The sequence below is a fragment of the Tiliqua scincoides genome, chromosome 5, assembly GCF_035046505.1.
Source record: "Tiliqua scincoides isolate rTilSci1 chromosome 5, rTilSci1.hap2, whole genome shotgun sequence".
NCBI classification, from domain to species: Eukaryota; Metazoa; Chordata; class Lepidosauria; order Squamata; family Scincidae; genus Tiliqua; species Tiliqua scincoides.
The window spans coordinates 34750407-34776796 of NC_089825.1; the positions used below are offsets into that span (position 1 = coordinate 34750407).

A 26390-nucleotide genomic window follows, 5' to 3' on the forward strand; every position below is an offset into this window, starting at 1 on the left:
TTGCCTGAAGATAACATCCACAAGGTCGCCAGTTCGAGGCCACCGGCACAGTGCGACCTTGGAGCAGCTGACAAGCTGAGCTGAGCTATTTCCATCTGCTCTGAGCGTGGGAGGATGGAGGCCAGGATGGAGGCCAGATCAGAATGAAACATCTGAATTGTTGTGGTTCTTGAAAGACAGAGCCTTCTTTCAATTGTAAAAATCCCTACGGGGATTTAAATTAGCCTGCCTATGTAAACCACCTTGAATAAAGTCTTGAATAAAGACCAAGAAAGGCGGTATATAAATACCTGTATTATTATTATTATTATTAATTATTATTATTATTTAAAAAAACTACAGGTGTGCCCCAATTTCCTTGAAGGTTCTGTTCCAGAACCCACCATGGATACCTGAATCTGCAGATACTGGGGATTCCTTGCCCTTCGGAGGCTCTTCTGAACCCCAAAGAGGCCACAAGCAGACACACACAGCCAATGCAGGGCTCAGAAGAGCCTCCAAAGGCAAGGTGAGCACAGCTCCACTCTGGAGGGTGTGGGGGGGGGCACTGGGGGGGCCCTCCTGCATCAGACAGCATATAAAATATGCCCTGTACCACTTTTAACAATTGTAGCACAGTAACTCTTACGGTGCAATCCTAGACATGCCTACTCAGAAGTAATCCCTTTTATGTTCAATAGGGCTTACTCCCAGGAAAGTGTGTACAGGAGTGCACCTTTACTGCCACAATCACTGCACTTAAGAAAACTTACAACTATTCAAGATTGTAAAGAGGGAGAGGATTGTAAGGGAAAGACCACAGCTGACATATATAGCTTTACATACAGAAGGTCCCAAGTTCAGGAGATCAGCAGGGAATATAGCATTGAGGTTTCTGTTATATCAGCAAGAATGCTCTGGATCTTATTTTATTTTTTATTTATTTTAGAGATTTATATCCCGCCTTTCTATTCAATTAAGAACACTCAAGGCGGCTCACAATTAGGGACAAATTGAGGGAACAAATTAAGGGATCTTGCTTTCTTTTGGGATTAGTTCTCCTTCTGACATGTATAATTTTTTTTTTAACCACCAAACTGGAAGATAACTAGAATGAATGAAATGAATGAAAATAAATTACAACAAACCTGGAAAAGAGGCTCTTGTGCTGCTCCTAGCTCAACTGATATTGTACAAATACTGTCTATGAAATGCAGTGACCTCAGTCTCTGGTTTTTGTTTTTTTGTTTTTTAAAGAGAAAATAGCAATAATAAAATAGACACACTGATACTTAAATTGGGCTTCAGGAAACCTGAAGCCATCACTTGCAGCAGATCACACTGCAAGTGTAAATGATAGTTTCAGAATGATAGTTTTATGCTGTCTCAGAAACTAACTGGAAAATCATAAGGACTAGCAAAAATATTTTAAATGAAATCTGAGGTTCTGTGGCACAATTTTGTGGCAAAGCATGAATTCCCTGTGTATGGAGCTTTGACCACAGTCCTTTCTCCTATGTCAGGAAGAGATTAGCAACCTCGGGGGTGATAATCCCTTTGTGGCAAGACCAGCCTGGTTCCGTCACACTGGAGACTATTTCAGAGGAAAACGTTCACCAGGCTGACAGTCCACTGGAGCAGTTCAAGGCATTTTTCCAGAAACCACAACTCCGCAGAGTCGGGATCAGGTAGCTCATACTGTGTGTAGACGCCAATTGACAGCCTCTGTAGACATGACCAAATATCAGTGGGTGAGAACTGCTCAACTGCTTGTCTGTGTTTCATTTTAACCTTTTCCACTCCAGCAGAAATTTTACCCCACATTCACCAGGTGCGGAATCCTAACACAAGTAGTGTTTTTTGGGTAGGAACCATAACACATACATGCAGGCAATATGTTCAGGCCCCAGAATGTATGTAGAAGAATACTTATGCAAAACTATCTAATTAATAATATGGATATTAATTAATAACATGGACATTATTGCTTATGGGTCATCATTCAACAGTAAGCACTCAGGTCGAAACACAATCCAAAAGTAAACAGATGCAAATTCCTCAGCTTTGGTGAAATTAACCCTCAGTCACTCACTCACTCAGGTTCAAATTCTAACCGACTTTCCAGTACCAGCCTAGCTGTGTGAATGGGACGTGTGGTGCATCCTGCAGTTGGGTGGCACTCGCAGAGGCTTCCTCAAAGTAACGGAATGTTTGTTCCCTCACCTTGGAGCTTCATAGGAGCATCGGTGCTGGAAAGTGGGTTAGGATTGCGCCCTCACTCACTCACAGAGAGAGTTCAGAGAACCTGTACCCCCATGTTGCATTTGCTCCATGGAAAGATGCTACATATTTTATCATCTACAATGCCATGTACTATATAGTTCTGCTAAGTGTTGCTCCTCTCTTGGGTAGCCAAGAAAGACTATTTGTTGACTTATGGGATCATTTGTTCATATTGAAATGTATGCGCCAAAAGTTATTTTTTAGTAAAGGCTCCAATACTGACAATATTCTAGTTGTAATATCCCTGTTATGTGCCTATAAGTTTCAATGAAGCCTTAGACAGAACTTGCCAACAAGCAGCTTATTTCTGAAGATCATTTTTAGCAGCTGCAGTAGCCAAAGCAGACATCATGGAGCTCTAGACCTGCCAACCATTCATTATATTACTTCATCCAGTAAAAGTGCATTAAGAACATAAGCAGAGGCCTCGTGGAACAGACTAAAATTCCATTTAGGACCCAGCTTCCTGAAATGCTCAACCAAGTGTTTGTAGGAAGCCTACTATGTTTATACAATGACACAATTCCCTGCCCTGCCCCCCCCAAATCCTAACAAATGTTTTCAAAGCCTGCCCAATAAAGATTTGTTGACTCTTGACTTACCTGGACTCACAAGACCCCACTTCCTGATTGGGCATGATTTGCAAAATTCCTTCTTGATTCCTCCTCTTGACACTACAGAATCTGCCTCCTAAGTCTCCCTAGCCTCCAAAATTTATTTTTAAACTTACCTTTACTGTGAACAAATTATCAGATAAAGTATTTTTGTCAACCCACAGAACTCAGCTTCTCATGTCTCAGAATAAGCATATATTGTAGACTGCAATGTACTTTTCTTTGCATCAACCCTTAGTTGATACTACAGACAGAACCTGTAAGGGTGCTTTTTGCTGGCATGGTATACAATCAGTGCATTGATAGAAACAAGTGCAATTTATCCCTTTGCATATGCAGCATTATTTGTAACACAGAGCACCATACATATTTAAAAAAAAAATGATGGTTCTGGTGAATGAAATGAATGTGTGAATTCTCTAAGGTAGTGATTCCCAAACTTCTTCAACAGGCGGTTCCCTTGACCTACTGGGCCATTGGCCACGGCTCCCCATTAGGGCTACAATCCTATACATTGTATAGGGCAGCAGTTTTTTCTTGAAGATTCCACAGCTCCCTTGGCTGGTTTCGGCAGATCCCTAGGAAGCCATGGCTTCCAGTTTGGGAACCATTGCTCTGAGGTACAAAGAACCTAAAACAAGTTTTACAAAAACACAAAATGGTTTAAGACCCAATATAGTGAGTCCTTACATCAGATTGAAGTAGATAAAATGGTTACTGCGCTGCTACAACACAAGATGTTCTTGAGGTGCATTGGTCTCATAAATCTACCTGGATTGTTTTGCCAACGTGATTGCCAGCCAAATCCTGAGCTGCCCAGCACCCAGTGGTGCCAAAATGGCTACCACTGCATCCTATGGGCTACAGGCAGCCGCCAGCGTCTCAGGGGAAGGTCCAAGCCCCATGATGGGACTACTCAAGTCTATGCTGACTGCTTTGCTGGCGCATAGTTGAGAGACCTCATGTTGGAACAGGAGGCCTGACAGGGTGTTCTGAATCTGCTGGAGCTGCTCCACCAGTCCTACCCCTTCCTACCCACTCCTTTTCCCTGCCCCAAAACACCTTCCACCAGTCCTACCCCTTCCTACCCACTCCTTTTCCCTGCCCCAAAACACCTTCCACTGTCCCGACCAACCTCTTTGCCTCCTGGAGCTTGTCCCTTGCTCCAGGCGAAGTGCAATGGATTTCTAGGCCTGTGTTCCAGAAATGAAAATTTCCTTATTTCTGTTTCCAGAATTCTGCAGATTCAGCATCTTTCACCTTCTACTCAGGTTCTCTGTTTAGGATAAGTGAGTGATCCATTTAATCTGGGTTGAAAGTTTTTTCTTTAGATTCTTTCCTCCCACCCACTTTCACTTATTTCCTTACTACGAAGGTTGTAAATAATCTCATTAAGATGGAAAAGCTGCAAGCCTTTTTCTTCATTTAAGTTTACAGGCTTTCATCCAATGCACTTGATTAACAAAACTTAATTTCATTTTAGAGGCCAGATCCTGTGGAAAACCTCTGTTTCAGCATTAATCAAACGTATATTATGCAACGTAATTTGCAAGCTCCACAAAATCAAGGTCCAGTGAGGGATAGTGTGAGATTCTGGTTCACCCAAAAACAGAGTTGAATGAGTCATTTAATGAAATAAACTTTATTTTTAAAAAAGTACAAGTATAAACCCAGAGATCTGGAAAAAAAAACAACCCGATTATAACATTTCCAACAATGACACTTTGAAAAGAATAAATACAGTGTGGGGTAATCAAGCTGCCTGGGTAGCTGCACTCATGTAGGATTGTTTCCTTGCTCAAATACCCTTCAGCAGATAAAGTTCACCAAGAATTAAAAACTTACAGCCCAATCCTAGGCATGTCTACTCAGAAGTAAGTCCCATTAGGTTCAATGGGGCTTACTCCCAGGAAAGTGTGACTAGGATTGGGCTGTCACTCAGAATCTTAACCCAGAAGCAAGATATTGAGCCAGGTTTCCTATGCATGATCAGACTTCTGTTTGTTTTAACCTCCATGTTAAAACTTATACTTGTCTGAAAACAAGTCTAATAAGTATAATGTTTTGACAGTTTTGTCCCCTGCTTCCCATCCTTTTTTTCTTCTTGAGGGTAAAAAAAATTTAAAAATCAGGTGTGTCTTAACACCATCTTTGTGATATTCTAGATTTCCCTACCATTCCATGTTTGCTAACCACACTCTATAATAGTAGCCTCTGAAGTTTTGTTAAGGCACCCTCTTCCTTTTTGTCTCAGGAGAGGTCATTTTCAGTGTTGGCACTATCCTGTTTTGCCACTTGGGGGCATTTCAGGGAGCCCATATAAGTGGCCAGACACATATATAATTTCAAAGAAAACCCCACAACTACCCAGATCCGGGGGGGGGGGGGGAGTGGTTAATGAAGAGGTGACACTGGTTTTAAACAACTGTATATATATCCATGCTCAGTTTGCATTTACTGTCTTACTGGTAGAATTGTCCACTTCTACACATAATTCCCCCACCCAGGAAGCTCTTATTTTTTTAAAAAAAGACATTGTCTCTTTTTCACAGTCTTAAGAGTAACGTATTAGAATTACTAGATGTGAGCAGTACCGCAATTTACAACAGGGTGGCCAACTGTTTAGGGCTCCTGGACCTTTAACAATTGCGTGGAGGAGGGAATTTCAGCAGATGCAGCTCGTCAACTGCGAGATGACAAGCAGTACCTGTTGAGATTCCCTCTCCTATGCAATTGTTATAGGTTCAGGAGCCCTATAGTTGAAAGATTGGCCACTTCTGTTTTACAATATTAATTTCCACCATTTGTTGAGCACAAACATCATCATCAACAGATCACCAACAACAAGAAGCTAGGTTACCAAGGCAAAAATAGACGTTATGGTATCTCAAGTCTCCTCCTATAGAAGAAAACAGACAAAAGGCAAGTAATGATGGACTACAATATAAGAGGTTGGATCCAATTCTTTTCCTCCAATAGAAGGAATTTCACCTGACAGAAGGGACTTTCTCTCTGTCAGAGAAAGACACTTCCATAGGAAGAGGGGAACATTTTGAGTCACTTCATAATAATCAGCAGGTAAATCTTTCTTTCAAGACTTTGTTTATCAAATGTTCTCACTATAATGAGAAAGAAAGTGGCACTGGACTTAAAACTGTAGAGAGCGAGATCTGGTATCTAACCTGCACTGTGCTCTATCTCACTTGAAAAATAAACTAGAAGCAAGAAGTAGGAAGAAGCAGTAATCATTGATCCAATAGCTGCTTTTGACCTTTTTAATCCGACTTCACCTAAATTAAGACCCACACAATAACCCATAGCAAGTAGAAAATAAACAAATGAATTACAACCTTACATAAATATCTAGAGATGCAGAGGTGCAAAAATGATACCCACTTCTAAGTGTATGTGGGTTAATTTAGTCGACCTTTTAAGCTGTGAACAATGTCTCCTGGAAGTCACCATGTAAGAGGAGTCAAGTGGAAGTTAGAAGCATGAGGTTTTGGATTACCACATTTTGGATCTTGATCTTTAACAAGCATTCTCCTGAAACTGTGATTCAGGAGAGAATATATTATGGCCTATGAGTCAGTTGCAACTTCCATCACACTTCCGAAGGCACATTGTTGTGCCACACATGCTCACCTTACAATGAGAAATGGAGCAAGGACAGAGAATAAAAAGTGGCTCCCGTAATGTGTCACCACAGTCACAGAAACTGAACCTGAGACCTGCAGTACAGGTTAAATGCAGGTGGGGCATCAGTAAGGTGGTGGGTGTGGGACTCAGATTGGCTGGGAATGGGGTGGAACTGCTCTCCTGAAAAGCCCTTGAGTCAAGTGCCACAAAATGATCAGGAAGGGGAGAGGCAAAGAAAGCTACTTGAAGGACAATCCGGTACTTTGGGTTGGATTATATTCCTCTTCTGTAAAGCACAGATTTCTTCTATTGACAGCAATGCCACCATTTTTCATGGTAATGGAATATGGGTCAGTAATAAAGACATGTGGCCCAGGACTCTTCACACAGCTTCTTTCCACAGGAATTCCAGTACTCAATGACTTATTAAACCCTCAAATATACAGTCAACAAAAATAACATGAAATAAAATAGCACCCATGATTATCACGGTACAACCAAGCTACAGTGATGTAGATTGTGGCTCGACATGAGAAAGGATTTCCTAACTATAAGAGCTGCCCAGCACTAGAACACTAGAACTAGAACGGTCTGTCTCATGCAGTAGCAAGCTCTTTGTTGATGGAGGTTTTCAAGCAGAGGTTGAATCTGTAAGATAGTGGTTCTCAAACTGGTGGCCGCAACCTGCAAGGGAACTGGAAGAAGGTCATTCCCCTTTAAGGGGAGTGGCCAAGAAATTGGCAGCAACTTGATCATTGTGACTGTGCTGCTGCCAGGTAGGAAAGGGTTTTTTTCAACTTACATGGGGGGTCGCTATGGTTCTCCAGAGTGACTGGGGAGCTTGCAACCGCACTCTGCAACCCTCCCCATGCCTACAAAGTACTGTAAAAAGGAAAAAAAAAAAACTTCCGGTTTTGTGACAAAAACCAGAAGTGTTTTTTTTTTGTTTTTTTGCAGTACTTTAGAGGTGGGGGGGGCTTCAGAGGGGGTTGCAGGTTCAAACCCTTTCCTTCCCAGTGTGATTGTGGCGATCACATTGCTGCCCCCCTCCTTCCCTACAAACACCAGTTAGGGACAGTTTGAGAACCACTACTGTAAGGGGTGCGGTAGTAACTGCCTTGGCTGAGGATGGACTATATAACCTCCAAGGTTCCTTCCAACTTTTCTATGATTCTCGCCATGTATGGCTATAGCCTTGTATCCATGTGTTGCACAAACAAGATTTTCCCAACTGACCTCTCTCAAAAACTCCACTAGCAGCTTTCTCAAACCATTTTCTGTCTAATCAGTAATCTGCAACTTTGTCTCCCAGACTGCAATTTATCAGTGCTGCATTTTCCAAAACATTATTCTGCAATCAACTGCCAAAGAGTCCAAGTCATGACTGTGGCACATGCTGAGCTTTTGAGAAATGTTGTGCTATGCATACTAGTATGATTATTTTTTTTACCAGCAAAGTATACCATAGTGCAGCTTGAAAAATAAATCAACATTTGAAAAAGCTAAAGCTCATAAAAGCCATCCACAATAGACAAAATTTTCAGAGAGAGAGGCACTAAATGGGCTTAATGCAAATGCCCCAGTTTCACGGCTTTGTGTTTTAAGCAGATAATTTCTAGACCACAGTTCCTAATCAGAATTTTATTCTTCATCCATCTTGGAGAAAGCATTTGCCCGCAGAACCTCCAAGCAGTTCACCAAGATCAAAGCTCCTGTCAATTCTCTCCACTGTTTGGTAACAGGATTTTTCATTTTGTCCAAGGCAGATTGCAAGTCTTGTAGCATGTCTCTGTAGCTGTCTCCATAATGAGCTCCCCATGTGTAGAGAAAGTCGTATGCTGGTTTCCACATCATCTGCAGTTGAACAAAATATCGATGATCATGTGATTAAATACAAAGTCTTTTCAAATGAAACTGTCCAGGTAGGCACAGATTCCATTCTGACCAGAGTCATTAAATCCCTTATGAAATCACTAACCACAAGACCAGTCTGCTTGATGGGGAAAAACCACAAAAGCAGAGCATACACTTTGCATGCAGAAGATTTTGGGTTCTATCCCTGGCATCTCCAGGGAATACTGTCAAAAACCTTCTAAGACCTGCTACCACTCTGTCGTCATATTGAGCAAAATGGACCAATGGCCTATCTTATGTTCTAGAGCAGGGGGTCTCACACATTTACAACCAGGACCCACTTTTTAGAATGATAATCTTCAGGACCCACAGGAAGTGATGTCATGACTGGAAGTGACATCATCAAGCAGCAAACTTTTTCACAACCCTAGGTTGCAATCCTACCCACACTTACCCAAGTGTAAGTCCCATTTACTATCATTGTTAAAAGAATATACATAGTAGCTTGTTAAAAGTGCAGGTCTGTAACATTTCCCCAAATGCAGTACAGACCATGAGAGCATCAAGTGTATTATATTAAAAATAAAATATTGAAATGAGTGGGATCATGTGAAATTGGCTTGTGACCCACCTAGTGGGTCCTGACCCACAGTTTGAGAAACACTGTTCTAGAGCAGAGGTGCCAAACACATTTCATATGGTGAACCAAATAGGATTCATGGCATCTGCTGAGGTCGAAAGTGACATCATTAAGCAGGAAGTGATGTCATCAAGCAGATAATGGCCCAAAATAAGCACTTTGTTCTCATATGTGCAAGTGACAGAAGAGAAAATGTGCAAATCTGGATCATATGGGAGAGCCTAATTATCAAGGAGGTTGTCCTTTCAACAGGGCTCTACCAAGGTGTCCCATCACAGCTCAGTAGCTATGAGGTGGTCTGCTAAGTGATATCTCATCAGAAGAGGCACTGCTGAAAGGGCTGCTCATGTGATAATTAGGCTCTCCCAGTGCCTTCGCAGCATCTCCCTGTCTCAGGTCTCTTGGTATGCCCCTTCCTCCACAGTGGTCCTTGCATTCTGAGAACTACTCCCATCTCTCCCTTCCACAGCCTCAGAAGAAGCAGCCCTGGTGAAAGGGCAGTGCTGGACAGCCCAATTATCACAAGGGCCAGATAAAGAGCTTCTGGGGCCTTCATCTGGCTTGTGGGCTTTATGATTGATGCCCTTCTTCTACAGTGTCACTTTTGAGAGGAATCCTCAGCTTGAAAGTATCATAATATTTAGAGGGAAAACATTTATGATTATTTTAAAACCTCATTTGAGTTTCTTTTCTAAGAATTCTTTTCTAAGGAAGGACAGGAGGTTTTGGTGTACATTTTAACCACTATGACCATCCTCCAGTTCCCAAGAAGATCTGGAAAAGTTCATATGACAACATTTCTCTTAAATGTAGATTTCAAAAACAAAAACATCCCTTAAAACACTGAATAATACAACTAGTTCAATAGGCCTATATGTCAAAGAGTGGGGCTAAAAGAGTAGCATAAAGAGCTGCAAATTAAAACTCTAAAGAACTTCCTTTAAAAAAAATTGGGATGGGTAAGGAAGCCATTTCAAAACTCCATGCAGAAGTTTCTTTTTTAAAAAAAAATTAACTGATCATGTTCCTTTTAAAGCACATCTGAAAACAACAATGGAATCAGCATTGACAGCAGTGTCAGAATGGCACACTCAGAATTGCTAGTAACTCTTCAAGAGCAAACAATAGCTGTAATAAAATAAAATAACCTTGAACTTGCTGCTTTTTGAACTTCCTGGATCAAATGTGCTCAATTAAGCTTGATTTGCAAATAAGAAAATGGGCCTCCCAGATGTCAGTTCTGCAACCTCAGCCTGGACTGTGAAAATCAAGCTGTGCTCTTGTTTGCCTTGTTCCTCCTCATCAATTTTACAATTAGAACCTGAGGTAGGATGGGATGCAATTCACTCTTATACTGTTGTACTTAACAGCAATTAGAACCTGCAGAGTGGCAAAGTAATGCAATAAGATGCACACACAGACCAGTTGAATCAGCAAGTACTATTTTTAAAGTTTCAGAGAATTCCTGAGAAACTCTTACTGATCAGGCTTACGCTACAGCTAATGATGAAACTGAATGTAGACTTTTTGTTATGAAAATGCAGACCATGGATTAAATTTGTGGAGTAAGTCCACAGTAGGAAAACAGGCATTTGCACACAGAACAATCTATACAATTGTCCATCCAGAAGGTACCTAAAATTCATTCACTTTCAAAGAATTATTGCAGTGCAGTGTAATTATATGCCAAGAAAGAAAGAAAGAAAGAAAGAAAGAAAGAAAGAAAGAAAGAAAGAAAGAAAGAAAGAAAGAAAGAAAGAAAGAAAGAAAGAAAGAAAGAAAGAAAGAAAGAAAGAAAGAAAGAAAATCAAGTGAGGCCAATTGATTAATGAGTAGAGTTTCCTGCAGAAGTGAGACATACAGTGGGATCCAACTGTAATTGTATGTAATGGTCAGACTTTTGTCCTCTTGCTTGTTTCAACAGAGACTAGCAGTGACTGTCCAGGGTTTGGACTGAATTTTTTACTCTACCCTACCTGGAGATGACAGGGGTTGAACCTTGGGCCTTCTGCACACAAAGTATCTACTCCACCATTGGGCCACAGCTCTTGCATAATGTGGAAGAAGCATTAGGGGAACAGAACACAAATGTACAAATGGGCGTGGCAATGGAGAGGTATAAGGGAACAACTTAATATGTTAATATGGAAGAGTATTAGAGCAATGCTTCCCAATTTCCTACAAGGGAATTGGAGCACTTTAAGTTGTTGCAGGGGAAGGTGAGAAGGCCATCCTGGGGATTGTGTTGCTGCCTTCCCCCCCCCCCCAAAGGCGCAATGAAGAGTGCTTCCCTGGTTGGTGGGCTGCGACCCATCTGTTTGGGAACTGCTATGTTAGTGTGTTCTAAAAGAATGCAGAAGGTGGCATGATGGCTATAGTAAAGAGACATACATGAGTTTAGCAGAGGCATTTTGCAAATGGTAGGTGGAGAGATTGGACCAAAGGGAAGACCATCAAGAAGAAAGTTACAGTAGATAAATGGCCAAATAATTTATGGTTTTAGCAGTAAGTTCATGAAGAGAAAGTGAGGGTCTTTAATATTGTTTTGTTAAAAAAATGAAAATAAAAAAGAACTGCTGGCACTAGGTACCCAGGTGTTTGTAGAATTAAGTAATAAAACAAGACAAGCGCTCATCTTTAAGCTGCCCTGGACTAGCATTTGGTATGAGAAGCAGTTATATCTGACAGTAGACAAAGTCAGTATTGTATAGTACACAAGTCACACAGTTCATATAGGTAAGAACTAGGGTTGATTGCAGTTGATCTGCCAAGGCCCCTGAAAAAGACATCATTTCTTAACTCAATCAACCAATCTTAGCTTTGGATTTTAAAATGGCATATTGTGGCTAGATGCTACTGTTCAAGAAGCAGAGTGGCATCCAGGTGGTCTTTGAAGGGCCTTAGGATGCAAAACGATGCTGCAAGCATCTTCTTCTGCATCCCCTTCCCAATAATAAATGCCCTTCAAATGACACTGCTATGTAGAGACAAATTCCCAGTATAAATGCAGCAAATGGCTGGTGCTTCCCATCCCAAGAAACCTGGCCAATGTCCTGCACTGCAGCAGGAACAAAGAGACAAGTGAATGTTCTGCTCATCTGTAAAATGGGATAGATAGGGATGTGCGTCACAAGGCTGCTGTGAGAATTAAGAAGGAAAACAGATATTATTAGAGGCCCTGACCCTTTGCTGGGAAAGGCCAGGCTACAAATCATAACCACACTAAAAAAAAAACAAAAGCATAGTACACAGAGTCATCAAATTCTTTGCTATAAACTTTGCACACTGACAGATTAAAAAGGCCAGCTTTAGTTGTTGCAAATACTTTATTTAATGTTTCACGGCAACAGTTTTATATCACAGTGGCAGCTTACATGAGATTTCTAAGGCTACTTCTGACAAATGATCCTAAATAAAAGTGTTGTTACAGTCTAGTGAGAAGATGGAACCATTATAAAATCGAGTTCCTTTTGTAACAAACAGGATGTGATATAGAATGTAAAGTTCTACCTAAGTGAAAGTTTTCCTGGAGGCTTTCAAAATACGTCTATTTAAAAGTCACACTGCCCATATTTAAGTGCAAACCTAGACACCTAGTGGAGAACTGCATCACAAATTTGGGTGCCAAATGGGGCATGCTAAAAACTTTGAAGGGAACTAAGTCCCCATTATACTTGATATGGTTTTGAAATTGAACTTGGCAAGAAATTCTGAATATTGCGTCCCATCCACACTGACATGTTCATATTTTGTTGGAAAGGATGCAAGTGTGTTAAACCTTGACTACAAATTTCAGGCCCCACACGGGTGTTGATAACTGTTTATTATGCAGGGTTATATACAGCTCCCTGGCAAGGCTCTAAACACAGGTCTACGGCAGGGGTTTTCCTATTCTGAGGGAAGTGCCTGGAGCAGTAGTTTCCCAAACTGTGGGTCAGGACCCACCAGTGGGTTGTGAGCTAATTTTTTTGGTGGGTTGCAAAATACTTTTGAATCATTAAAAAACAAAAAAACCACTTTGCAAGCACCTTTGCCTGATTTGCAGATGATAAAATAATTAGCTGGAATGTTAACCTGTGGTACAAGGTAATCTTTATAGTCAGTAAGTAATCCACCATATCTGACTTAGCATATTATCATACTATATCACTGACAGTCCAGGGCTTTGGCCAGGGATACCCACATCCATATTTATTCTTCAGTCCAAGGTTAGTTGCTGGGCTGGATGTTTGAACTGCAGACAGAAATCAGAATGTACTACCTCCCTGGCCAAGAAAGGGTAGACAATCATGTACACGTTATATGTAACAGTCTCAGCAGATCCAGAGAATTCATGCTACCTGTCAATTTTTTTTTTGGGGGGGGAGGGGGGGTTTCAACAGTGTGCAGTTCATAATCTCTAAGGCCCAAACACACATAGTACCAGCTGGCTCAGTCAGTGAGGTCCCGAACTCAGGGCATGAATCAAGATTCAGGTATACTCTATAACAGTGTTTCTCAACATATGTCTGCCGCCATACCACTTCACATGGTCCATCTTTTTGAAGTACCACCAGAAGTAACTGGTGATGATACCATTACCAGTTACTTCTGGGTCGGGAGGCTAGATGCAACATGACAAACTCTAGTGTAAGAGGCTCAGGATGGATAGGAGGGCTTTTTCAAGTGCAGAAAAGCATGCTTTGGAAACTTCTACCACTGTTCGTTGTGATGACGTGTCCCTGGTCTCGCTGCCAGGCAGCAAGTGTTCAGGGGTTCTGTGAGTACCACCAGACACCACCTCAAGTACTACTGGTAGTACCCGTACCACTGGTTGAGAAGCACTGCTCTACAATGCTTCTGGATGTGGCTCCTCAATTCTTTCCAAGGTAAGAACCACACTATCCTAAAGTAATTGCTATTCATTTGCTTTCATTACATAGGATCAAGGTAATAACATGCCCTTTTGGTTTGCAATGGTGTTAATACCCTGACAGCAACCATAGCGGCTGTAATGGACCTAGGTTTCATCTGCAGTTACAATCACTGAAAGCAATGCAATACTGAAAGCACTGCAATAATGAAAGGTGGGCTGCATCTAATAATTGCTAGCATCATGATGACTACTAATGGCATTCTTGAAAACTGTTAATCCAGACATTTTCTGTCCCAAATGGCTATAAGCATTGATCTGAATACAAATGGCAAAGGCGAACTAGGACTGCATAAAGATGAATGATCTCCAATAAAGAGGAGTAATTCAACAAAATTCTTAGCAACATACATTGTAATTTAAAAGGTCATATGAAGCCAACCTATATGAAAACCGTGAATTTCCATTCACTTATTGCAGCACTTCCTAAATTGGGGTGAGGGGAGGTGCCTCACAATGCCCCAGGGCATTGCAATGCACAGATTGAGAATCCCTGTCTTATTGGCTAAGATTTAGACAGAACAACAGGGTTTGCAGCTTATAACTATTTGCACTGATGTAGAAGAAGAGAGCAAGAACAAACAGAAAAAGTGTAAATAAATCTGAACAAATAAAGAAACAACATGCAAAGGAAATCTTGGAAATGGAAGAGGTGCAGAGTCCGGAAAATAGTTAACAACTATAAAAGCTGGTGTAGTGTAGTGGGACAGATCTTTAGATCAAAAATTCCCTGGTTCGGTTATCACCTCTGCCACGAATCCATTAGGTAGCCTTATATCAGCCACTGACTCTCAGCCTCAGTTCCCCATCGGCAATATGGGGATAAGTTTACCTACCTTACATGGTTGCTGAAAGGTCCTTTTGGCTTCCACTGAACCTTTGCAAGTTGAACGGTCTACTGAACCGTAGCAGGTTCAGGTAGCAAGTAGACCAAGCAGGTAGCAGGTCTACCACAAGCTAATATATGTGAAGTGAAGTGATGCGCACACCTCAAAAGCATTATATAAATGCTAAGCATTAGTATTAGAAAGGAACCTGACTCATTGATAAACTGAAGATAAACTGAAGATAAAACTCATTGATAAACATGCTTTTGTCTACAGTCAAGGCAATGTTAGTCCAGGTATTGCACAGAACGCTGAAGAAAAAAAGTTCAGACCAAAGACCACCCTAGTTCAGAATCTTCTTGCCCATATTAACTAACCAAATGCCTTCGGGGAACCCACAAGCAGAAGATGAAGGCCTACACATCTCCCACCATTGCTCCTCTTCAGGTAGTATGCTCTGAGCCTGTAAAACCATTACAGATGACAGCTGGAGGCCTAACAGTAGAAGAGAATACTGTTGCATGTTTTATGGAACATTAAGGCTGTAGATAGGCAGCTTTAAAAAAGGTCATTGTACATGGTGTGTACTCATTTCACTTTCACCCCTCAATACCTATTATAGCACTTCAAAAGGCAGTACAGTGCATATAGCCAGAGGTAACCATAGAACAAAAGAAACATGTGTGTGCACCAGAGAGAGCGATGCCCTTGTTCAAACCATTCTACAACACCGTTGTCTGTCTCCAGCCTAAACCCATTTGTGCACTAAGTAGCAAAGCAAAAGATTGCCAAATCTTACCTCTGGAGGCACATCTCCGCTTATATTCTGGTGGGGAATTTCATAAGCTTCAATTTGTTGTTTTGTGAGCCGGGCTAATTTTTCTGCCAGGTCTCTCCAGCCTTTCCCAAGCTTTACCGCCGAAGTAAAAATGACCGTGTCCTGCGTAATGCGGGCTAGTAATCCTTGGCAATCCAGCTTCAGAAGCGCCTGCAGCCACAAATGTGATTGTTAGGGTCTCATACAATCTTTAACAATAAATAATCATAGCCTGCTCCTGTAGCCCTTCAGAAGATTAACAGCAAGGAAAAAATTGTTCTGCTTCTTTACATGTTGCTTGGCTTATATTTTTTTTTGCACAAAAATCATTTTTCATGGGTGAGCTGTATGGAGAGGTTAAATGTAAGTAGGTTGACATCACTGTGTTTCATTATTTCAAATCTCAGGGAGTCAAGTGTTATCATGTAGAAGGAACAAATATTTTTCTAATATTTTTCTAATAACTTCTAATTTCAAGTTTCACCTCTTAAAATATACCATGATTAAGGACAAAGTTGAATAGAGTCACTTTTTAAATTCCTTTTTACCATCAAGGACATTTTCCCTGTGTGTAGGAAGTATTCTGCTTAATAAAAGATCTGATATCTTTTGAAGATAAACTTGCAGGACTCTAGAAGATTAGTAGTCTTCCCCCCCCCCCCCATATTATGAAGAATTGGAACTAAGAGAACACAACACAACTCTGATTAAGCTCTCAGAGAAAGAGAATGCACCAATGAAAATTAGTTTCTCAGACAAACATTGCAGTGATGTGGACTTACTAACCATACACAAATAGGCACTGCAATGGGGGGCTTTCTACTTTTGCAAGGAACACATGAATTGTTCATCACATTACTTTTTCTATCATATGAAGCAGTGGCATAACTAAAGGAGTGCAGGGGGTAGCAATTGCACCAGACAATAATAATAATAATAACTTTATTTCTATCCCGCCCTTCTCCCCAAAGGGACCCAGGGCAGCTAACAACATATAAAACAGATTAAAACATAATTTCACAAACAGATAAAAACACATTAAAAAACACATTAGCAGAACCCATAAAAACAGTAGTCAGATAAGAGTCAGAATAAAAGAGCATAAAACAGCAGAGGAATCAAGCCTGTAAAAAGCAACTAAAAGATGTATAAAAGATGTTAAAAAGGCCATGAAGTCAGAAGGCTTGATTAAACAACAAGGTCTTCAGGCCTTGCCGAAAAGTCTACAGAGAGGGAGCCATTCTCAAGTCAAGGGGAAGGGAGTTCCACAACATTGGTGCCACTACTGAGAAGGCCCTATTTCTTGCCGCCGCCCCATGTACCTCCTTAGGCGGCGGCACTTGTAAAAAGGCCTGATGCCTCTGATCTCTGATGACCTGAGAGGACAAGCCGGATTGTACGGGAGTAGGCGATCTCTAAGATAGCCTGGCCCAGAGCAGTATAGGGCTTTACAACAAGCTTTAGGGTGGCAACAAGCTGAGCTTGACACCAGTGGCCAAAACTGTGCATACATACTTGTTGTGTATGAATAATACATATAATACCATCGTGTTATATATCATTGGAAAGATAATTTAATGCAGAATGCAATGAAACAAACCACAGTGGAATATCTGTGATCTATCAAAAGTTATGACCAATTAACCAGATAATGAAAACACAACTGCCTTATGGAACAAAAAGTGAACTTCTTTAACTCAAAACTGACCTATGAGACTTTTTTGAGAGCCAATGAGATGTTATTATGATGCATCATGGAACCAATAACGTGTTAATATGAGTCAGCTGGCACGAGTCCGGAGGCAGGTTTTCCCCCAATTCTCACTTTTTTAAAAGCCTGGATGTGACTTCCGGTTGTGATGTCACTTCCAGGGCATCATTTTGAGTTTGGCACCAGGCGACATGAATATTAGCTATGGCACTCATATGACACATCCCCATCATCATCAATCCCCAGGGAGGTGCAATATTGATACACATCCGTGGGAACTAATCATGCAATATGCGGGCACTGTGTATGCCACCTGAGGTTACTCTGTCATAAGGGAGGCAGCCTCTCTTCTATTTGAACTGATAGTCTAGAAACCAGATTTAAAATTCACATTTTTCTAGCTTTACCCCAATTCTGAAAAAAGGGCGGGGATATTACTCCTGGAACGAAGAGGAGTATTATGTAAATCTTGAATTTGTTTTGAGACGGCATAATCACACTAATCAATAATAGTGTTTACTCATTATTCTTGATTAAGGATATCAGGACAATACTGTCTATAATCATTAACCTGAGAGTTTTTCTTTGAGAAATGACTTCAGAACTAGGTCTCAGCGAAATCAATTGGCTGTTGGCAGTTTGGTCTTCAGAGGTTTATAAGAGAATTTTTTACAGGAGAAAATCACCTTCTTAGACTCTTAGGGCACAATCCTGGCTTGCCCGGGAGTGTCGCAAACATGCCATAAAGCATGCCTGTGACAACTTGGGAGGAGGCTGAACCAGTGCATGAACGTACACTGGCTCAGCAAGGCCAGATCCAGATCTCTTGCCACCCAGACCTGGTAAGGAAGCGCTGGATGAGGGTAGCCGGCGTGGGAGTTTGGGGAGGGTGGGGGGAAGGTATAACAGGGTGTTTCAGGGCAGGGGGAGGATGGGTGATGGATGAAACTGGATGGCTGGATGGCCTGGGGAGGGGGGGGGGGTGGGACCAGACTCTGGCACATAAGCCTGATTCCAACCCCTGTTCCTGGCCAGTTTGGCCCAACTTGGGCTGCTCGGGATTTGCATCAGCTATTTTGATGGCGCAAATCTAAGTAGCCCTATAGGAATGGCTGCGGTGCAACATGGGGTAAGGAGAGTTCATTCCCCTTTCTCTGAGTTACGCTGCAGTTGGCCCCAGCCCTGCACTGGATATGGGGTAAGACCAGCTGACCTACCTGTTCCAGCACAGGTTAGGATTACACTGTTAGGCTAAGTCAGGGGTATCCAAACTTTTTGGCAGGAGGGCCACATCACCTATCTGACACTGTGTCGGGGGCCGGGGAAAAAAGAATTTACATTTCAAATTTGAATAAATTGACATAAATGAATATATTAGAGATGGCACTTATATGAACAAATGAAGATCTTGCAATAGTTCAAGGCCTATAAAAGGTCTTGCACAAAGCAAGGCCGACCTTTCCATAGCTGCTGCTGCTGCATCACAGCAAGCAAGCAAGCAGTGAAACAGCAAGCAGTGGTGGGAACCCTCATCCCACAGCTCACAAAAGAGGTTGAACAGTCGCCTTCATGCTGAGAACAGTTGTTTCAGGCCAGTACGGGCTCCAGCAAGTCTACGGAGGGCCAGAGGCTGGTTGGAGACTGGGGACGCCCCGCAGGCCGGATTGGGAGTTCCCAAGGGTGACAAGTGGCACCAGGGCCGGGGTTTGGGCACCCCTGGTCTAAGTAAACCTCTATAAACCCTCCAGCATAGCTAGATTTTTATTTAAACACAATTTTTGCTCTGCAAATTCAACACCAAATGAAATGAGTAGGATTCCATTGGATAGAGAAATGACACCTCTGCATTTTGCCCTTTGCAATAATAGACTTACTAAGTTTAGTGAAGTATCACTTTCTGTGAGACAACGGCTAAATGTCGAACCTCACAAAAATAGAGATCACCAGACACTCTGTGGGAAGCTACAGTTATGAAATACTGATCTTATCTCAGCTCATGTATTAGACTATGTTCTGCTTTTCATGGAACTATTGTACAGTAGCCGCCACACTCCTTATACACTCTACTGAACATGGAATTTTCTGGATGTTCCTTTGATATGGAACAGCAGAATTTACTTCTTTTAAGGAGGCCTTTTCCCCCATCATTTTATAGTACCATGAAGAAAATCACAGTATTTGGGGATTCCCTCAACAAGAACACTTCCCCTGTGGCCTTAATTCAGACTAACCTAATTTGTAAGAATGGAGTCTGACTTTTGACTTTCTCCCACATTGTCCCTCACTGCTGTCCATACTGGCATGGCCACAATGTAGCTGGATTTTTTCCCCTCTTGTTTCCCTAGAGACCATGTTTTTAACATTGTGGATGATTGTTAAAATCATTTGCCTCCACTGATGGTTCCATTGTGCCTCCACTGATGGTTCTATTGCCATGCCTCTTACCAAGTAAGAATACAGTATTCATCAATCAAAGGCACAGGAGTGCACCACCTGAAGAATTCAGCACAGTGCACCTTTAAACACTATTGTCCCATACCAAGCCTCTCTGGGAAATGCAGTACTTGCCAAGAAAGAAACACAGAAGCGTAGCATCTTTCAAAGAGCAGGTTGGGAGGCAACATGGACTGTTCCAAGGCTAACTGAAAACATGGCTGGTTTCATAGGGAGGTTATCCAAAAGTGTGATTAGTGTGTTGGTTATAACCTCATACAAGTTCTGGTTCAGTGTCGCGTTCATGACAAAGATCCAAAGAGCTACTTAGGCATGCCCAGAGTCTTGGACATGCCCAGTACAAACTTGGACCTCTTTTGAGTCATGGATTCCTGTGCCATAACATAACCACTTTTCAAATTTTCCTCAGCTTCAGCGGAGGTTTGCCATGTAGCATGGGGGAGGCTACTGTTTGAAAAACCAAAAGTCCAAATCTCCCTTGGATGCACAAAACCAGTCATGCAGTTATTGCCACACAGACCCATGTCTTCACACCAGTTCCAGTTACCACAGACAATATCACAAAGATGCTCCATGTAATGGGAGTTATTATCTACATCAGTGTTTCTCAAACTGTGGGTCGGGACCCACTCGGTGGGTCGCGAGTCAATTTCAGGTGGGTCGCCATTCACGTCAATATTTTATTTTTAATATATTAGACTTGATGCTACTATGGTATGTGACTGCATTTGGGGAAATGTTACAGACCTGTACTATGTTTATTCTTTTAACAATAATAGTCAATGGGACTTACTGCTGGGTAAGCGTAGATAGGACTGCAGCCTAGGACTGTTAAAAAATGTCCTGCTTGATGATGTCACTTCCAGTCATGACATCACTTCCGGTGGGTCCTGACAGATTCTCATTCTAAAAAGCGGGACCAAGTGCTAAATGTGTGAGAACCACTGATCTACAGGCAGTCACACTCATTCATTAGAGGTGTTTGAAAATAGTGTTGTTTACCTTACTCAGAAGTAAGCCCCATTATATTTGGTAAGACTCAGGCTGTAATCCTATCTCACTCACCGGAAAACAAAAACTTTTACTTGTAGTTTCGTCGTTTTAAGATTCAGCAAAATTTTAGCTGCCAGTTTTAGGCCGGAGCAGCATTTGTTTCAAAAGAAAAAAAAAACCTGTATGCTTTACCAAGAAATACATCGGTACAAAAAGTCTAAAAATACAGTCTTGAGAAAGAGAAACAGGAAATGAGAGATGAAACTTTTACCTGTGAAACTATGACTTAAATTACAACTGCAGAGAAATAATGAGAAGTCCTTAAGAGGAAGTCTGTCTGTGTGTTACTTGACAGCGACAAAACCCACGACCTCTAATTTCTGTCAGTTTTTCAAAACAATACAGCTTTTGTCATTTGGGGCAATCTGCTTATGAGTGATGTGACATGAAAGAAAAAAGAACAAGGTTTCTGGTTTATGCCAAATAATGAAGTTTTAACTGCTGGGCATAATAACTAGTTCTAAGTTGAAAAACCTGGCACTTCCTCTTTCAAACTTTTGAAAGTTTCCTTATTATTTTTAAAGTTATTATTATTATAATTATTTAAGTGTGATTATACAATCAAACTATTATTAAAGTCCCATTGTTTTCAATGGGCTTATGGTCTTCTTTTCCTCCAACAAGAACTATTCCATCAGAGCAAGGAAACTGGAACTTGTGCTACCTCTTGGGACTTGGTTATCCCCTGGGGGCTGGGGATAAGAATAGGCCCTCAGTTTGGCTGTGCTTGTCGTAAGAGGCAACTAAACAGCCACCGGGTAGGTGGGACTCGTCAGCCTGGGAAGGCAGCTCATCTGAGAGAAGGAAAACTCTGATCCCAAGCCTCCACTGCCTTGTGGCTACATCCAGTTAAGGAAAAGGCTTCAGGAGTCAACCTCGAGGCAAAATCCAGAGCCGGAGTCCCTGAGGCAGTTCGTGGCTGAACACAGTCACGTTCTGGCAACTCCTGCGACACGGCTGGAACCAACCGTATTGGCTTCTGCCTTTCCACTGGACCATTCCAGTGACGTGGAGAGGGGGGATTTGCTGCATGGGTAACAGTCTATCCTCCATATCTACTTTACCCAGGCTTCGCACACTGGAGAGGACACTCTGTTCCAGAACGACCATTCAGAGCGCGATACCATAGTCTTCCGAGACTGAAGGATGCCAACAACCCTGGGACTTAGTCATGACTCTTTGACTATAACCCACTGTCCGACATTCATATCAGCGCAATCACATCAAACTAAGGAAACAGCACAGGGTAAAGGGACACTTTACTGATTATAACTTAATAAAATGGCTTTATACAAAAAGCTTTCTTGAGCCCTATGGAAGATAACCATACTACCCTCTGTCAAGCTGTCATAAAGAACTAGGAAGGCTCTGTTAAAGTTAATAGGAGGCTTGAGAACCCATTGATCAGCAGAGATTCCCATTTTCAGCTATAGTCAAAACTCTGATCCCGCCCCCCAATTTCAATGTAATTTAAAACATTTAAACCATTTCCATATGTAACTCTGTTTGAACATCCAATAAATCTCTAGCTATGCATGGGGAGAAACCCAGCCCTGAATTAACCATTCAGCAGAATAGGCATGTGTTTAGGGCATCAAGGCTTAGGGGAGCACCACAGATTTTTCCCCCCAAGCTGGATTTACCACAGACCATGATGCAAAAAAACAACAACACCCAATTAACCAAAACAAAGTCTGGATAAAAAAAAGGGAGAATCACTGAACCATGAAAATATATTTGCCCAGGGACCCCATAGAATGCATGAGAATGTCCCTTTATTGGATTTAGAGTTGTCTTTATATTCTCAATGTAATGTCACATTTTTTAATGCAATGTAGTCCTGGTGCCATAGTGTTTACTATAAATTTTGTTTCATTTCAAAAGATACAATTTTGTGGTTTAGTATTGCTTTTTTTTTTTTTTTTTTTTTTTTTTTGGAATTACATATATATGGGGGCACCAGAACATTTTCAGTGGTTAGGGCCTCTAACAGCCCTGGAGAAACCACACAAGAGGCCAGTACTTTCTTTAAAATTTCCACTATAGCTGCCACACTCAGGGCTACTAATGCAAGCTTTCATTTTAAAATAACTTTGTAGGGAAACAGTCTTGTCACCTGACCACAGGCCTGGAGGCAGAGTAGGTTACACATAAATCAGGACAAATTATCCACAGTTATTGCTGGTTTTGGTCTCATATGAAATAATAAAGAGTCCATCTCAGTGGAGTAGTACTTACAACAGAGAGATCGTACAGAAAGCGCTTGGTGCTTCTCTTCGCATGGCAAACTTCCTTCAGTTTCTCCACAACATGGGCGACCTTTTCAGATTCTTTCTCTGCTTGTATCTCACTGAAACCGTCCAGTGACATATGTGAAAATCCAAGAGCATCTGACAAAGCTTTCCAGTCATGCATTTTCTCTGATACAGTGGATAAGATTGCTGAATAGATGTAAGTCAGTTTTTTGAAAGGCAATGTCATTTGTTCAAGGAGGCTTCTGGTCGTAATGATACAATCCTCAGTATCTATCACTTGGTCTTTGGCGATCACTTTGACATTTCTGCAGTGTACCAGGCCAACCTTTTTTCTAAGAACAGCCACATACCATTCTTTTACTTTAGCCTGTCCTATGGCTTTTACTTTATCTTCACCAAGAAGTGCTATCGTGTCACCTTTAAAATACTCCAGCAGATAATCAATTTTATTTTGACGCAACACAGTCTTCAAAGCGATGCCATATCTGGTGACATTTAAAGCCTTATTGCGAAAGATTGGGTATTTGATACTTGGTACAGACAGCAAAGGTGCAGATTTGATCTCCTTGTGTTTTTCCAAATGGTTTGGCTTGTTAGACTTTCCAGGTAACGACTTTGGAGCTGGTTCAGGTGTTGTAATGTAGAACTGGCATACCAGATTGTTATCTGGGCCTTTAACCTGGACACGGAAGACGAACAGGTGGATTTTCTTTGCCCTGACTATCGAAAAGGGGAAGTGTCGATGGATCACCTCACCACCTCCTTTCAGCGTTCCTTCTTTGATTTCTTTACTGCGGTCTTCTTCCTTCAGATCAAAATCTGGGTCACAGGAGGCCATCAGAATGTTCAGGTCTTGTGGCTTCTCAAGGACAAAGGTGTGCTTCCCCCACATTTGGAAGATAACAGGGGGCATACTCTTCCCGCCCTTTTTAATGTCACATACTGTGAGCTTTTCTGGAACATAGTTGTGGCCAAACAGGGCAAAAACAACCGTGAAAGATGGGTGGATATGCTTGGGTCCATAAATCCCAACTGAAAGTTTCCTATGGATATATTCCCAAACACTTGCAGAAGGAGAATTAACAGTGTTTGTTTGGGCTACAGCCACAATGTACATCAGGTGACTTAGGTCTGTCAGTTTCACTTGGATAGTATCTTTATAAATGTAACAATTGTGGACTTTTTCAAAAGGCCCATCCTTACTGGAACTACACAGGCATACAATTTCAACCATAACTTGGCTAAAAGGGTCTTTCTTCATTTCCGCAGCAATTTTCATTTCTAACAAAATGACTTCTGTGGTACTGAGGTTACTTAATGTAAGTTCAATCAACGGGCTCACAGTGGTTGAAAACTCATGGTTAAGTGAGGAGGGAGGGTCCAGGTTAGCCTGCAAGCCAACTTCTTGGAATTCTCCAAATGCAACGTGACCTTCAGGGAAATGAAAAGCGATATCAGAGTCAGGAAGCTGCACTGAACCACCTTCATGATTCACTTTGCATACTATATGAGTTTCTATAGACTGGGTTTGAGCCCATCCTGGACTCTGATTTATCGTGTTCAGATCCAGACAAGATCGAGCCAGCTGTCTTTGATTCAGCCATGCTATCTTTTGGGCTTCACGATCAGTCTGCAATGATTGACTATCCGGAGGTAGAAAATGGTTGGATGTCAACGTACTAGAAAGTTCAAATGTCTTTGCCCCTACAAGATCCAAAAGATCTGAAGCACTCCTATATTTTGCAGATCTCTTTGATATTTTGCGAAGAAAAAGATAGTCAATGTTTAATTCATCTCCAGATGAAGATGCAGAATCCCTGTTATTTGAGTCTCTAAAAAATAAGTATGGGTCTTCTTTTAAGATAGAGACACGGCTATTATTTTTTTCTCTGTTGTTCGACTGAGCTACGTCATCTAGAAAAGGGTTGGATGCAGACAATTCATTCCAAAACGGATTTGTCTTGAATGCACGAGGGGCACCTTGCTTAAATTGAACAGGCCAATAGGACTTCTGATCCAATCCATTCTCATCATCTACTAAAAATGAGAGAGAGAGAGAGAGAGAGAGAGAGAGAGAGACTTTTTATTTATAGCCTTTTCACTGTCATGTCTTTGTCGATATACTTTTGTGTGTCTCTTACATTAATTGTTTGAACCTACCAAGTAAAATGTGAAGAAAAGCCACCAACACTTTTCCCTCACTTTGTTGGTGGCTACAGTTTTTATGTTGGCAACTGACCACATCTGAAAAGAGGTCACATATAGACAGCCCAATCCTATGCAAGTCTACACAGAAGCAAGCCCCACTGTGTAAGGTAAGGTAAACCCACACCAGGTAAGGGTGTATAGGATGGTGGCCTAAGAATCCCCAGTAAGCCCAACCACAGAACTTACTTCTAAGTAGACATGCTTAGGTCTCATTGTTAATAAATAGGGGTGTTTCTTTCCGGTGAGTAAGATAGGATTACTCCCCAAATCTGACTACTTCTGAGTAAAATCAATAACAATTTTCAAACACCTCTATTAATAATGGCTCTCTAGATTTAGATCTGAAACCTCTGAACCTGGTTTTCTTTGCCCGCCCAAATCCTCCCTGCATTTGTTTATACTTTAAAGAGGTCATCATAGTAACCAACTATTTTGGATTACATTTTTTCCTTTTCACTTTACTGTTCCTCAAAGATTCACACAGAGCAGCTGTCCCTTGTCCCATTCTTCACAGTAATTTTGTAAAATGGCTGACAGACCCACCCCCATTCTTTACTTTTGTGTAGAGATCTTCTCCTGCCCAAGGCATATTGGACAGAAAAAGACCTGCTTATAAGGATCTTGCAAGCTCTTGAAAGACAATGCTACAAACATAACATTTCTAACACAGACAGCAATTAGAGTTCTGCTCGAGAAGGCAGTGTGCCAACAACATACCTGTCCAAGCATTCCGTCTTGTTGAATTTTCATCATCCAAGTCCAAGTCAGCCAGAGATCCCTCTGATCTACTCCATGAAAGCTCTTGTATATGACAGGACGCAGACATTTTCTTGCCTAACAGATTTAAGATACGTTCGCTTACAAACTGAGCACTATTTAAAACTCCAGCACATCGTTCTTGCAGTGTGACAGGCAAAGAAATGTCTAAGGAATTCTCACAAGTACACCTACAAGTATCACAAAAGAGAATCTCTGATTTCAAACTGTAACAAACAGACCATTCTCAGTCTCTAAATCGCATTCTGTGTGTGTGTGTTTTGTAGATCCCAATGACTCAGTGCCATTCAATGTTCCTATGCAAGGAAGAAGGTGGGACACAATTGCAGCAGCAGACCCCCATTCCTCTCTTTGCAGAGAGGGCCTA

General features: G+C 41.5%; 1 protein-coding gene across 1 annotated transcript; it reads right to left on the bottom strand.

The window, feature by feature from the left end:
• Nucleotides 1-8156: 8156 nt before the first annotated feature.
• MACC1 (MET transcriptional regulator MACC1) lies at nt 8157-26072 on the bottom strand. The gene is made up of 4 exons (XM_066631176.1): nt 25964-26072; nt 23022-25075; nt 15548-15736; nt 8157-8369 (listed from the first exon to the last, which is right to left on the bottom strand). The coding sequence occupies exons 1-4, from the start codon at nt 26070-26072 to the stop codon at nt 8157-8159; spliced, it is 2565 nt and encodes an 854-aa protein (XP_066487273.1).
• Between the last annotated feature and the right edge of the window lie 318 nt (nt 26073-26390).

Coding starts and splice junctions, on each gene's coding strand:
- MACC1 (XM_066631176.1), bottom strand. CDS start 26,072: ATGTCTGCGTCCTGTCATATACAAGAGCTTTCATGGAGTAGATCAGAG. Junction 15,737..23,021: donor TTCTGTACGATCTCTCTGTT/GTAAGTACTACT, acceptor TTGTGGCTGCAG/GCGCTTCTGAAGCTGGATTG. Junction 8,370..15,547: donor GCGGAGATGTGCCTCCAGAG/GTAAGATTTGGC, acceptor GTTCAACTGCAG/ATGATGTGGAAACCAGCATA.